Genomic DNA, 13,182 nt, shown 5'->3' on the forward strand with positions numbered 1-13,182 from the left:
TTGCAGATAAGTTGGAAAGAATGAGTTAATCTCTTAAGACATCTACAATGTTTGCCTTTTGCTGAAATTTTATCAACAAACACAGGTGGTCTTGCAATTATGTCTGGGAACTGATGAATGTTACAGCCCAGTCCTAAACATCCCCACCCCCAGGAATGAATCAGTCCTACTAATTTCAAATACACAGTTAGACAGGCAGCGTAATATTTGCATTATATGTACTGTCATCTATCTAGCTTGTATTCTAACTGAACTGAATGCAATGTGACCATGTGTTGTATTTAAGTTAAATTGGTATGTAAACTATGTTGATGGAAACACTGAGAGAGAAAGAAGAATTGGCCTTGATAGGCTTGTGATAGAGTATCATGAATTACACAATAATTATGAGAAATGCTAAAATAATGTAGCATTTTGCAGTGAGTTTTATATTTTTCCTCCTTGGAAGCTTATTTAATAGATGTATAAATCTCCTGTCTCCTGGATGCCTACTGAGCATTAAAATGACCACAGAGAGCAAGAAAGCTAAAATGACTCATCCTATTGCAGGAATGGGGATTATAAAGGAGCTGGAGGACACAAAGAGGACACAACAAGAGCAGCATGTGTTTGACAGTGTGGGCAGAAAGAGTCCTTCCTACTGAAGGAATGTCTGCTTTCCCAGAGGAGTAACAGCCAGCTAGCCTACAGCCTGCATGAAAACAAAACTAAGCACAATAAGAGGCTAGCAACTACTTACTTACTTACTGTGTTAAAAAAGTAAGAGTCCTGCTAGATCAGACTAAAGTCCAGCAATCAGTTCCTAAACACAAGAATGTGAGTAGAAGTGCCCTCTTCTGCTGGATCCCAGTGACTGGTACCAAGAGTCGTACTGTGTCTGATACTGTAGAAATGTACGGGTGTCATGATTAGCAGCCATTCCTTTCAACCACTGTACTGTACTTGCATGCTTGCTTATTTACTACCGCAAAATGTGATGATTGCCACCAGTTTAGATGACTTAAAAAAAAATTAGATCAGAAGTACAGTTCCTAATACACTTAATAGTGGGGCAAAAAAAATCACATCTGTCAACCAATGCGCCTCTTTTGTTTCAGATAGTACATGGGTAGACAAGTCTAAAAAGCCTGGGACAAAAATTGTCACGGCCCTGCTGGATTAGGCCAAAAGCCTGGGAAATCCAGCATCTTGTTTTTGCAGTGCCTATTGGAAGTCCACAATTAATACCTGTGTTCCTCTGCACATGTGATTCTTGGCAACTGGTATTCAGAAGCATACTGCCTCCGACTGTGGAGGCATTCAAAGCATGGTCCCACCATAGATTTATATAATGGCATTTTGATATTGGCAGTTTTATTGTTTATCCCCCTTTCCACCGCTCTCAGCTGCCCTTTGAGGGGTCATCTTCTTTGTTTGCTGTGACTTGCAATGAGTTAATATGGGAAAGCACATGTGGGTGTAGACCGAGGTGGCCTTTCTTGGGTTCTCAGCCCACCCCAAAGAAAGACCATATTCTTGATCTGTATAGCCGGGTCATGAGTTTCATAGGAATTATCAACTCAAGATGCTCACAATGTCTCTCTTTGTGCTCCAACGCTGTAGCAACGTGCTTTGCAGCTTGGCTCAAATGTTGGACATCTGCCGTCAATCAAAATGAAACACTGACACCATAACCAGCTAATCAAGCCAAGCTCCTACTGGGCTGTTGTCCAATGGGAGCAGCTCCTCCTCCCCTCCTCAATGTGTGGGAGACCTGCTGGTTGGAGGCGGGTGGAAGCATGGAAACTGCAGCAGCAAAGAGCTGCAAGAACAACAAAGCCAAGCCCTTGGAGACTTGTTCTGTAAATAGAAACATGTAGCAAGGATGAGAGAGGTGTGTATTTATCCTCATAGGGGAAAACCCATGACAAGCAGGAGGAGCCTGTGTAAAGCTCTGGCCCTCAAAGGTGCCACAACTTTCCAGGCTTGGCAGGGTACAGGGATTGCAAGGCAATTACATTCCGGATGTGAACATTATTTTTTTTTGCCAGCTGTAAGGGGGTCTCCTGTGCCTGAATTAAATGAAGGGAGTTAGAGTAAGGGCCAAATCTCAGTCCTGGCCTCGGTTGTCAACATTTTTGACATATTGCATGTTGCAGGTTTTTCCATATGAAGTGGCTTGAGCAGGGGGCAGCAAGGTTTATCTCGTCTGGGCCGGTTCACTCCAGCGGCGATCACTCCATGGGCTGGATTGCGTGTGCAGGCCCATGATTTTCAGCATCTGCGCATGTGCAGACACTACTTTCAGCGCTGCGGAAGCGAGTGGTTTTAGCGCAGCGCACAGGGACTCGCCAAGCAGGCGGCTCGGTTTGGGAGCGGCTCGTGGGATGGTTAAACGACCCCCGTAGGCCGTTTGTGGCCCATGGGCCTTAGGTTGCCGACCCCTGGTCTTGAGCATTCGTATGATTGCTATGCTAAAAAATATATTGTCCATCAATACTTATGGTACATAACATAGCAGTTCTCAAATATATTGGAAAAGCTGTCATGTTGAGGATGTCACTCCAGAAATCAGGGCTAAAACTAATGGGTAGAAACTGCGGGGAAGCAGATTTCAGCTAAACATTAGGGAGAAACTAAAGAGTATGAGCTGCCTGGCAGTACTAGGGACTGCTTCAAAAAACGGTGGGCTCTGCTACTCTGGTGGCATTTAAGCGGAGGCTGGATGGCCTACTGTCAACGGTGTTGTGGTTGCATCTTGCATTGCAGCTCCTGCACTGAGCAGGGATGGAGTATGTGGCCTCACTGGTCCCTTCTAACGCTCTTGAGCCGAAGCTTTTCTGGCAGCATTTCCGCAATGGACCTCAAAGCTGCTCGCAGTCAACAATATGCAGAAGAAAAACAATACAAAGCAGATCAACCGGTGAACTTACAATTAAAATATGACGGCATTCATGCTGTCTAATGGAAACGGATCTTAACAGGAGGAGGAGACGTCACCGCGGTGGCTCCATCAGCTCTTTTTCTTAGGATAGCAAAACAAATGGATGCTTTGACGCGTTAGCTCTAAAAGCGTAAGTCTGTGTGCACGTGTGAATGTTGTTGACGCGAGCAGGAAGAGGACAGAATTCTAGGAAAGGAGAAGAAATGCGTTTTTCATATTCGAATGGCAAGTACTGCCGCGAAAGCACTTATATGATGACCCTTGTGCAGACGCTATGCCTGCACGGGGGTGGGGGGGGGAGGAAAATGTTCACTTCCGCTGCCCCCCCCCCCCAGCTAAAACCGCTCGACACAACTTTTGGAAGCGTTAACCCCAACAGGCACATCCCCGCCCCCTACGGGCGTAACGTCTGGAAGGATGATTGATGACTGTAAGGGGAAGTGCGGGTCGGGTGGCTCCGGCGCCGCCGAGTTCCCCGCTCGGCGTTATAGCGAGGGAAACGCCGCCCTCCAAGCGAAGTTCTCTCTCTCCTCCTCCTCCTCTTGTTCCTCCCGCTTTCCCGGTGGGAGACGCTGCGCCCCGCCTCCCCGCGCTCGGCCCGACGCTTCGTCCCGCGCCGGCTCCTCCCCGTCTTGTTGCCGTGCGCCTCGGGTGGGTGGCTGGCCAGGCAAGCTGCGGAGCGGCGTCCGGATACGGACGGGGCGGATGACCGACGACGGGGACTCAACTAGCAGCCATGTAAGTGCGAGGCGCTGGGGGAGGGCGCGCTGGCGGCCAACGGCTTACCCCCCCTCGCTTTCTGCTAAAGGTTGGCTTTTTGAGGCAGTCTTGGGCACACGGGGCACCCTGAGGAAGAGTGGGCGAGACGGGGTCCCTGCTGCTGCTGCTGCTTCCTCCTCCTCGCTCTTTTCCTACATGATTTGAGAGGGTGTGGGGTTGGGGACGCTCCGTCGTCCTTTGCTGGGGAAAATATAAGCTCCACCACCCCTGAATCTTTCCCCCTTTTCTTGATAAGTTGTCCCTACATGGAGAAAGGCTGGAGCTCTCTCTACCTCTCACTCTTCTTCCTCTAGACTCGGAGATACTTCGGGATGGTGTGCCTCCTGTGTATGCTTTGAGATCTGTCTCCCAACTCACTTTCTGGGCTCCCCATGGGAGGAAAACAAACGGGGGAATCTTTCCAGGGCCCAAGGTGCCATCAGCATGGGACTTTGGGGCCACTGTTCAGCAGAATGAGCATGAGGGTCCCATAAAGGCAGAAGTACTGGTTTGCCACATTTTGGAGGATGAGAAGCTCTGCATAGTGTCTGTAAGATGTCCCCCTTTGTGAGACTATAAAAGGCCTGAGGCTAATATTCCCGAAGTCCATCCCAGACTCTTCCCGCTCTGAACCCTCTTTTTTTTTTCATCAGACCCCCTTGATGAGTAAGAATGTTATAGGCAGCTTGAGCCAGTCACTTCCTAACTTGGGAATGGCAATGGTTCAGCGAGCTCTTAATCTTGAATTTCCTATAATGGATGTCCTGGACACTCACAACCTTGTTTAATTTCTTTAATGGCTTATTTTTATTTTGCTTAGTGTTAGTGGAATACAGTACTATAATATGGGAACCTCTCTCTTCCTCCTACTCCAAGTATTCCCTTTCCTGGAATCTTTCAGAGCATGTGATGGTAGTGGGAGGAGAGCATGGTACAGTTTCCAGATCAGGATTTTGGACACTCATTTGAGTGCGTCTTGTAGCTGCGGTGGCAGCCATTGCTTCCCTGCCCCTCTACCACCTGTGAGTTAGAAAAACTTTTTGCCTCTGAAGTTCAATGGAGGCAGTTATTGATTCCATAAGGAGAGACAATCTCAGTGTGTGTTTATATCTATACATGTATGTTACTGTTGAACCACTGTGAGCAGCACTCTGCCTATGATCAGGTGCTGCATGTTTTTGTTTGAATCATGTGTTGCTGAGCTAAGCCCTAGGATGGCTGCAATCCTAATCCCTTTACTTGGGGGTTGTAAGCCCTACTGAATTCAACAGGATTTACTTCTGAGCAGACCACGGTTAGGATTGCGCTGAGAACCCTCCAATTCAGATTGATGCTGTTGTGGAGCATATAGTGTACATCCTCTTCCAGCTATGCTGAGAAGTGGAAGAAGGGGGCAGGAGACTGCGGTAGTGGCAAAAGGTTCAGAGAAAGCTTGGGAGCAGTGGTTGCAAAAGAAAGTGACAGGATTTGATGATCTGGGGTTGTGGCTAAGGATGGCTAATGACTGGGTTTCCCTGCAGTTCTGGGAGAAGCGAGATGCACAGGCTTAAAGAGCTTGCAAATTGCTGGAACTTGGATCTGCTTTCCCCCTTGCATTGTTTCTTCTGGTTGCTCTGCTGTGGGCAGTAGCCACGTTGGTAATACCAGGTAATCTTCGTTTTCCATTTCATGGCTGAGTAGCCATTCTCTGCAAATGCTTGATTAAATTTCCAGTTCCCCAGTGCGCTGTCTGGTTGCCAGTTGGCTGTGATTTGCCTGCCGCCTGCCCGCTTCTCAGCTTGTTGCATTATTTGTGTAATTTGCAGTGTGGGTTTCACAGCCTGAACATTCTCCCGAGGAGGTTAGCAGGGTGTAATTTTCAGATGAAAGCTTTCTGCTCCCTGCCACTTGCCCTCCCAGGCCTGGAAGCTCAGGGAGTAACTTTGATACCAAGGCTGAGTCTCTGTCTCTGCTGGTGTTGGGATGTGGCAAGCAAGAGATATCAGGTAGGAGCTGCCAAATAGAGCCTAAGGTGGACTTTGCCTCTGATGGTTCTTTAATGTATAATTGAGAACCTTATTTAAGAAACAGAAACAGTGACAGTTAAATGGGGAGCCCGTTTCAGAGGTTACCTTTGGAAGAGAAAACTCTGAGAGATAACTTGAAGAAACTTGTTTTGAACCAAACTAGAACAGTCTTCTGACCATCTTTTGAAAATTATAAGAAAAACAGCCTTGGATGCAACTGAGAGGCAAAGCGTGCCCCCCCCCCCCAAGTGGAGAGGGCTTGATTCTTTCTTCTCCTGCCACTTGGAATTGATCCCTCCCCAGGCCTGCTTTCCCCCCCTTTTGGAAATATGGGGAAACTTTCTTTTTCTTCCTACATATGGAGGGAAGCGGCTTGTGGGAGGGGCAGTTCAAGCTTCCTGCAATTTTCTGCTCAAAATTGCCTCCACCCACACCCATTTGGGGAAAAGATGCATGGTTCTTACATCTTTTTTTCCATGAGAAGAAAAGCTGCTGCATGGCAGGGGGAGTTTTGTATTGGTGGAAAGGGGAATGGTTCGTCAGCCCCTCTCCCCACCAAAAGATACTGATCCACACATCTAATTTAACCTTTTCACACTTTCAGGAGTATATTGTAGTGAAGGACAATTGTTACATGGTGCTAATTCAAGGGGGAAATGTGATAATGATTTATGAGAAATTATCGTACCTTTTTATTGTCCATGCACGTTCAAATCAGTATTCATTTCCTACCAAGAAGGACTGTGAACAGAGAAGCCATATACCACAATTCACTTCTCTTTTCTGGAGAGGAAGTGGCCATTATCTCTGAGATTGGCAAAGGCGCTCCCAGAAGTGGATGCTGTGGTCCTTATGCAAACGCTTCAGAATGGTGCAACTGCTCCTACCTCTTCCTCAGTCTAATCTGGGCTATATTTTGTAATTGTTTTTATTTCCATTTTCTAATGCACAAAATGCAATAATAACAACATCAACAATAAAAAGAAAGAGCAAAGATAAAAGCAAGAAAGGAAAAGAGAGAAAGAAAATGAGGAGAGAGGAGGGGAGTGGTAATATTCCATAAACAGCATTAAAGTTAGTCTAATCTCAGGTTTAACAACCCACATTAAAATTTGGTAAATTATTTTATCAAGATGTGGCCTCTAGTCCTGAACAACACCTATAGATCATGGGAAATCTTATATGTTTATTACATTTTGATTGCGCCTTTCCTCCAAAGACCTCAGGGCTGCACATATGGTTCTTCTCTTCTGCACCCCCTCTACCCTGTGAGGTAGGCTAGGGTAAAAGAAATTGGGCCAAGGTCAGCTTCCTGACTGAGTGGGAAGTTAACCCTGCATCTCTCAGGTCTTATACCCTGTTTATTTGGGCATATGAGCTAGAAGGGTTTATCTTGTACAGTACAGGCAACTCTCTGGGTTGGATAGAAGACCTGGGGGCTAGCTTAACTATCCCAGCAGAGATGCTAAATGTCTTCCTTTTGTTAGGGTAATTGGCTGATTCCCCTAAATAGCTGGCCCATAATGACTAGGAAATAGTTGGAGGGTTCTTTTGGCAAAAGAAAATATACCTCTCCCTGCACCCTAGCTAAGGATGATGTAACCCAAGTGTCTGTGTGGAGAGATGACTTCAGTTTGCAAGCACTGTCACTATTTTCATTTTGCAAGTGGGATACAACTGCTTCCCAACAAATTCAGGTTGCACAATGAAAGTAGATTAGGTGCTGTTGTGTAACGAGCCCACTTTTTAAAATAAAGTCTGAATTTTTCACAGTAAGGAGAGGAAAATAAACTGGAAAGTCTGGGGTAACAACGCCACAGTCAACTAGGAATGAATGTTCAGTAAATAGCCCCACTAACTTCATGCAAACAAAGCATTTGAATGCTCAATAAACAGGTTGTCTGGAAGTGACTTTTGTCAGACTGAAAAAGGTGAGACAATGAGCTTAGTTTGGACTCTGTAAGCATCTTGGGGTGCTGTTTGTCTCCTTAGAGATACGATGCAAAACTAGTGGGTTGTGACTTTTGGAGTACTTAAATAGTGTGCTCAACTGCATTATTTGCAAATAATGCAAATGCTACAAAACACAAATAAGCCCCCAGTTACCTTCCTGAATAAATCCCGTAAGAATAATAAGCATAACAGTACCATGGTTGAAATGTTATCTTTCACTTTCAACATGGTGGCTGAGGACTTTAGGGTACCCTCCTCAACTTGGCCATCTTGATATATGTACTGAATTTGTTCATTTGTTGCTGACAACTTTTGATAGCTAAATCTATTTGTTGCATGTGGCTCACTAATGTATAATCTGGGTTATAACTTGGAAGGACTGCTTCTGAATATGGAGGCTCTCAATTGTTTGACCAGGTGGGTTTGCAGTATGTGATCTTCATGTTTCTGGCTTCAAGGCCAACCTCTTAAAAACTGATTAAATTGTTTTGAATGCAGACGTCAGTTTCTGCCAAGTGTCCTTCAGCTCTTGAACTCCCAATTTTGGGGATTAATGATAATAAAAGAATGTTTTGTCCTTTTAGGTGTGGTCTAGAGGAAGATGCCTCAGTTTTTGCATGTGCAGAATCATAGAACTGAAAAAGATCTCATTGAATCCCTTCCTCAGTTCAGGATGCAGCTACAGCATCCATACTAGGTGACTGTTTAGCCTTTGCTTAAGTAAACCCGCCACAAAGGAGAGCCCACCACCACCTGAGGAAGTCTGTCCCACTGAGGAACAGCTCTTACCATTAGGATGTTTCCCCTGATCTTTAGCTGAAATCTGCTTCCCTTCCATTTCCACCCATTGGTTTTAGCCCTTCCCTCTGGAGCAGCGTCTTCTGCATAATAGCCCTTCAAATATTTGCATATAGGTATAATATCTTCTCTTAATCTTCTCTTGCACAGGCGAAACATACCTAGCTCTTTCAACCATTTCTTTTAGGACTTGGTTTCCAGATCCCTTGCCATCCTGATCACAAAGGCTGATCACATTTCTCCGATGAAAATAGGTAGGGACGTCCCATTCCATAATGATAATTTTACTATTTATACCCCACACATATTACTGGGTTGCCCCAGCCATGCTGGGCAGCTTCCAACATATATAAAAACAAAATTAAACATTAAATAAACCCTTCCCTATACAAGATTGCCTTCAGATGGCTCGGAGGTCAGATAACTCCCTTCCCTCCAACATTTCTCCAATGAAAATAGGGACATCTTAAGGAAAAGTGGGACATATTCTGGGATCAAATCAGAAATTGGGACGGCTTCTCTATATCAGGGACATCCCTGGAAAACAGGGACACTTGGAGGATCTGTGATCCTCCTCCTCCTCCTCTGGACATGCACCTGTTCATCAAAATGCGTCCTAAAATGTGGCACCTTGAACAGGAAATAGTGCTCCCTGTGCTATATAGAAATAGGCTGATATTTCTAATGCCTCATATTTCTAATGATCTTTCTACTTGTATCTCCAAAAAGATGAAAAGGCATAGGGTTTCTGTTTTAGCGCCGTATTGGATGCATTGAGCAAACAAATTTGATAAGCCTCGTGTTTCCCAATTGCAATGGGTGTTGCTTTGCCTGGGGCATGATGAACCTGAACTGGCAGGGCTGACCATATTCCCAGCCTATTATCCTCCAGGTGTTGTTGGGCTCCAGCTCCCATGAGCACCAGCCAATGTAGCAAATTGCTAAAGATGATGAGGGCCGTGGTCTCACAGCACTGAAGGCCATCAGTTTGGGGAATTCTGCACTAAGTAATGCTTGGTGGCTGCCTGGAGCAGTGCTTCGTAGTGGGAGCAGTATTATTCTTGCTGCTGCAGTAGATGGAATGGCCTTTCTGTTGTTCTCAGAGCTACTTGGCATACGGTGCTTCTTAGGACTGCTGTGAGAGAGATCTGATACTATGGGAAGGTGAGAACGGACTAGGAAAAGGGTCAAACACAGTCCTGCCACCAGCCTGAATATTCTAGTGGGCTTTTGGCCAAGTGTGAGGCCCTTTTAAATAGTTTTGACAAGGGTGCCAAAGATAAGGCCAGCACTGTGAAATGAGTAGCACTTTATCTAGAATGGTGTTTTTCTCTCTCTGCTGTGTCCTTGTGCCATTTATATAACAGCTTTGTAAATGACAAGAGGAATTTGGTCCTGCGGCTTGAATATTTCAGAGCAGCCTAGGAACCAGTTTGCTGTTTCCTAAATGGTGCTTGTGCTTTTGCACTTTAGATCTTAGTGAATTCTCAGCTGTGCCTGCCTTTGAGGAGTGCCCAAGGGACCCAGAGCATTTTTCAGTTTCTGGGTCCTTAGGCTTGGGTTGTGTATCTCCTGTTAAAGCAGCACCAAAGGCTTGTTTTTAGTCTGAAGTTTAGATCTAAAGTTAATCTTGTTTCTCAGGATGCTAATGCAAGTGTGTATTCTGTACTTAATCATATCCAAATAGGTTTGTGAGAATTGATATCTGGAAGTTTTATGAGAATCACTGCGATCAAGCAGGGAAAGGGAATTCCTTTCTGTTTCATTTCCTCAAGAAGCCTGTGAGCCTCTCCATCACTGAGGCGTACAAATTGTAGTGTTGCATATTGAGATACAGTTGATGCAGCCCAGGGGTGGGAAACCTTTTCCAGATCAAGGGCCATGTGTCAGTGGTGGGCAGGGCCAGATGCAAAAGTGGGTGGAGCAAAGGATATGACTCTTAACTTTTGTACAGTAGAGTACATTGCAGCCACACCAAAGCCAGAAGCTTCTACAAACTCCCACCATCCACATCTTTTTATCTTCTGTCCAGGCAAGTAAGAGGCATTATTGCAGTTCAATGACATTTTCCAGCCTGACAAAAGCAATTGAGGAGTACACAGAGCAGGGCTACCCTTGGGATAAGGCGTAGCCTGGGGAAGCGTCTCAGGGGATTGCATTTGGTCCATGGACCTGGGGTTCCCCATCCCGATGTAAAGCAATGTGGAGCAAAGAGAGAAGACTGGGGGACAGATTGTGGGCAGAAATCTGAGAATGAAGCTATCACTTGGCTGCTGTTAACTTGTATTTTCTTAACTCAAGTGAATGCCTTTCTGAAAGCAGAACTGGATAAGAAGCATAAGGAAATACAGAGAGCCAAGCTACAATGAGAGCAAACAGAACAGCTGAGCTGTTTTCACAAAATACACTTAAAATGGCATCATATTTACTTGTGTCATGCATATCCAATTCCCAGACCTCTGGAGGAGAACCCAGATGCTAAGCTTCTCTTTAGTAAAAACGGCAGTCTCTGGACGAAGTATGTGCACAGTTAAATTCTGGGGGAAAAACAAAACCACAGGACCAGGATAGTGCATGATTACTCGTTTTTTTTACTTTAATATTCACTTTTACTTTAATATTCACATTATCTTTAAATGATAATGCTGATGAACTAACCCTGCTCACAAGTTCAAATATAAGTGCTGGAGTTAATGCAACACAGTTCTGTCAGGGATGCTGTAGTTATATCCTGCACTGAGCAGGGGGATTGATAAATGACCTCCACAGTCTCTTCCATCTCTACCATTTCTAAGCATATTTATTCAGAAGTCTACCCTACTGAGTTCCCTGGGGCCTCATTCCCCATTCAGCTTCTACAGGATTGAGATGGCCTCTTTAGATCTAAGATGTGTTATAGTAGAAGGAGATTGTTGACTTCTGCTATACGCCAGGCAGTGTTATAGGCTAGTCTGGAAACTGGCTGGGTCATAGGCATATTCTGTGCTCACTTTTCTCCTTGTTTCTTCCCTCAAGTGTAGGTTGTTGCACCTCTGAGGTGGGTTGCCTTTTCGTCTGGTGTTTTCACAAGCGGTAGCTGTTGCTGGATAGTCTCAATCTCCTTTTGATGTCTGGTGAGGCAAACTTTGCCCGCCTCTTGGGACCAGGCTGCTACTGCTTGCTGCGGCAAGGACTTCACACAGAAAGGGGCAATCTGTAGAAAGGTGGACCCATTGTTAACTGATTCCAATGCCAGGGAGCCTGCTTCTTTCCCCTTGTTTCTTTTCTGGCTTCTCACATGTGTGGAAATGTGCTGTAAATAATTTCTGGAGAAACTGAACCTCAGTTCTCTCCAGCATCTTTGGGAACTTTTGTGTTTTGTTCCATGACATCTTTCCTAGGCCATGTGACTTCCTTCTGAGTTTGCAGTTTGGACATCTGTCGTCCAGAAGAGGCAGGAGGTTATTAAAAGCTATTTCCTGTTGCTGTGTTGTGCTATGGTTTGATTGTGTGTTCCTGTTGCATTTTATCTATCTAAACAGTATAAAAAATAGTTTTCCTGTTTAGGCTGTAAATGTTATTATTAATATGTAATCTAATAGGCCTGCTTTCTCATGTTATTTGTGGGACTTGTGGGGACCCAGTGGTTAATAGGAGGAGGGCCTTGAACAGCCATTTATTTAGTTTTATCCATGGCCTTTACAGCCTCATGATTATTCTTCCCTGTGGAATGCTTAGGACATTCTTGGAAGTCATAAGAGGTGCTGATGGTAAGTGAATTTGGTACCGAGAGCATTAAAAGCTGGAAGCAGAGGCTGCTATGTTCTGAGCCTTTGGAGTCTAGGTCTTGCATGGATTTTTCTGCCTTCCTTGAGGCAAACACTAGTCATGTTGGCTGCCTTTTCCCTATCAAAGGGAAATATGTTTTCTGCATAACAAATACAGTTTACATTGGAATTGGCCAGATTCTGTGTTGTGTATAATTTATGCAGCTCAAGCACATTTGCATGTATTTAGCATAACTTATTATGCTTTAGCTATGCAGGGCTCCGAAGCTCAGCCCCCCAATCACCAGAAATCCTATCCTATTCTTCTGTTGCTGTTCAGTTATGGTTGTGTAATTTCATGTGGCATTTCCCATACATTTTACCCAGCCTTTCTTTGCAGTCATAAGAACTGGGTCCTTGCCTTTGCTTTAAAATGTGGAAGCTGAGATTCTCAGGGCAGTTCTTAAACATTATGCATTTTTTGACTGTCTTTAAAATATACAAACACACAGGAGCTGCCAAGGCTACAATATGAAATCAAAGCTTGGTATGAAAGGAAGGGGCTTCTTTATCCTTTCCCCTTTGCACCATTTCCTGCACTGAGAATACCCCCCCCCCAGATGATTTTGCTCCTTGTAGCAGGTGCATTCGCAGGTGCAAGGAGAAAGGATTAAAATCCTCTCTCCTTCCACACTGAGATTCCACATGATATTTCAACCTCGGAGGCTGCATTGTGTTTAGGGGAAGGGGCAGAAGAGCATTTCCAGTGGTACCTTGGGTTACATACGCTTCAGGTTACAGACTCCGCTAACCCAGAAATAGTGCTTCAGGTTAAGAACTTTACTTCAGGATGAGAACAGAAATCATGCTCTGGCGGCGCAGCGGCAGCAGGAGGCCCCATTAGCTAAAGTGGTGCTTCAGGTTAAGAACAGTTTCAGGTTAAGAATGGACCTCCGGAACAAATTAAATACTTAACCCGAGGTACCACTGTACTTTG

General features: G+C 45.0%; 1 protein-coding gene across 6 annotated transcripts in view; it reads left to right on the plus strand.

Moving 5' to 3' along the window:
* RIPOR1 (RHO family interacting cell polarization regulator 1) overlaps positions 1–13,182 on the plus strand; it is a 97,513-nt gene that overhangs the window by 10,896 nt on the left and 73,435 nt on the right. The window contains exon 1 of one of the 6 annotated variants that reach the window (XM_083752226.1): positions 3,271–3,661. The exons of 2 other annotated variants lie outside the window; for them this stretch is intronic. Coding sequence is in view for 1 of the 4 variants with exons in the window: in XM_083752225.1 (XP_083608351.1) it covers positions 12,128–12,188 (61 nt within the window). In the remaining 3 variants the exon portion in view is untranslated. Of the gene's footprint in view, positions 1–3,270; positions 3,662–12,069; positions 12,189–13,182 lie in introns of those variants that run through there. 3 more of the 6 variants (XM_083752217.1, XM_083752225.1, XM_083752214.1) reach the window with 3 other exon arrangements.

This window comes from Podarcis gaigeae, assembly GCF_964106915.1.
Source record: "Podarcis gaigeae genome assembly, chromosome: 8".
Classification (NCBI taxonomy): Eukaryota; Metazoa; Chordata; class Lepidosauria; order Squamata; family Lacertidae; genus Podarcis; species Podarcis gaigeae.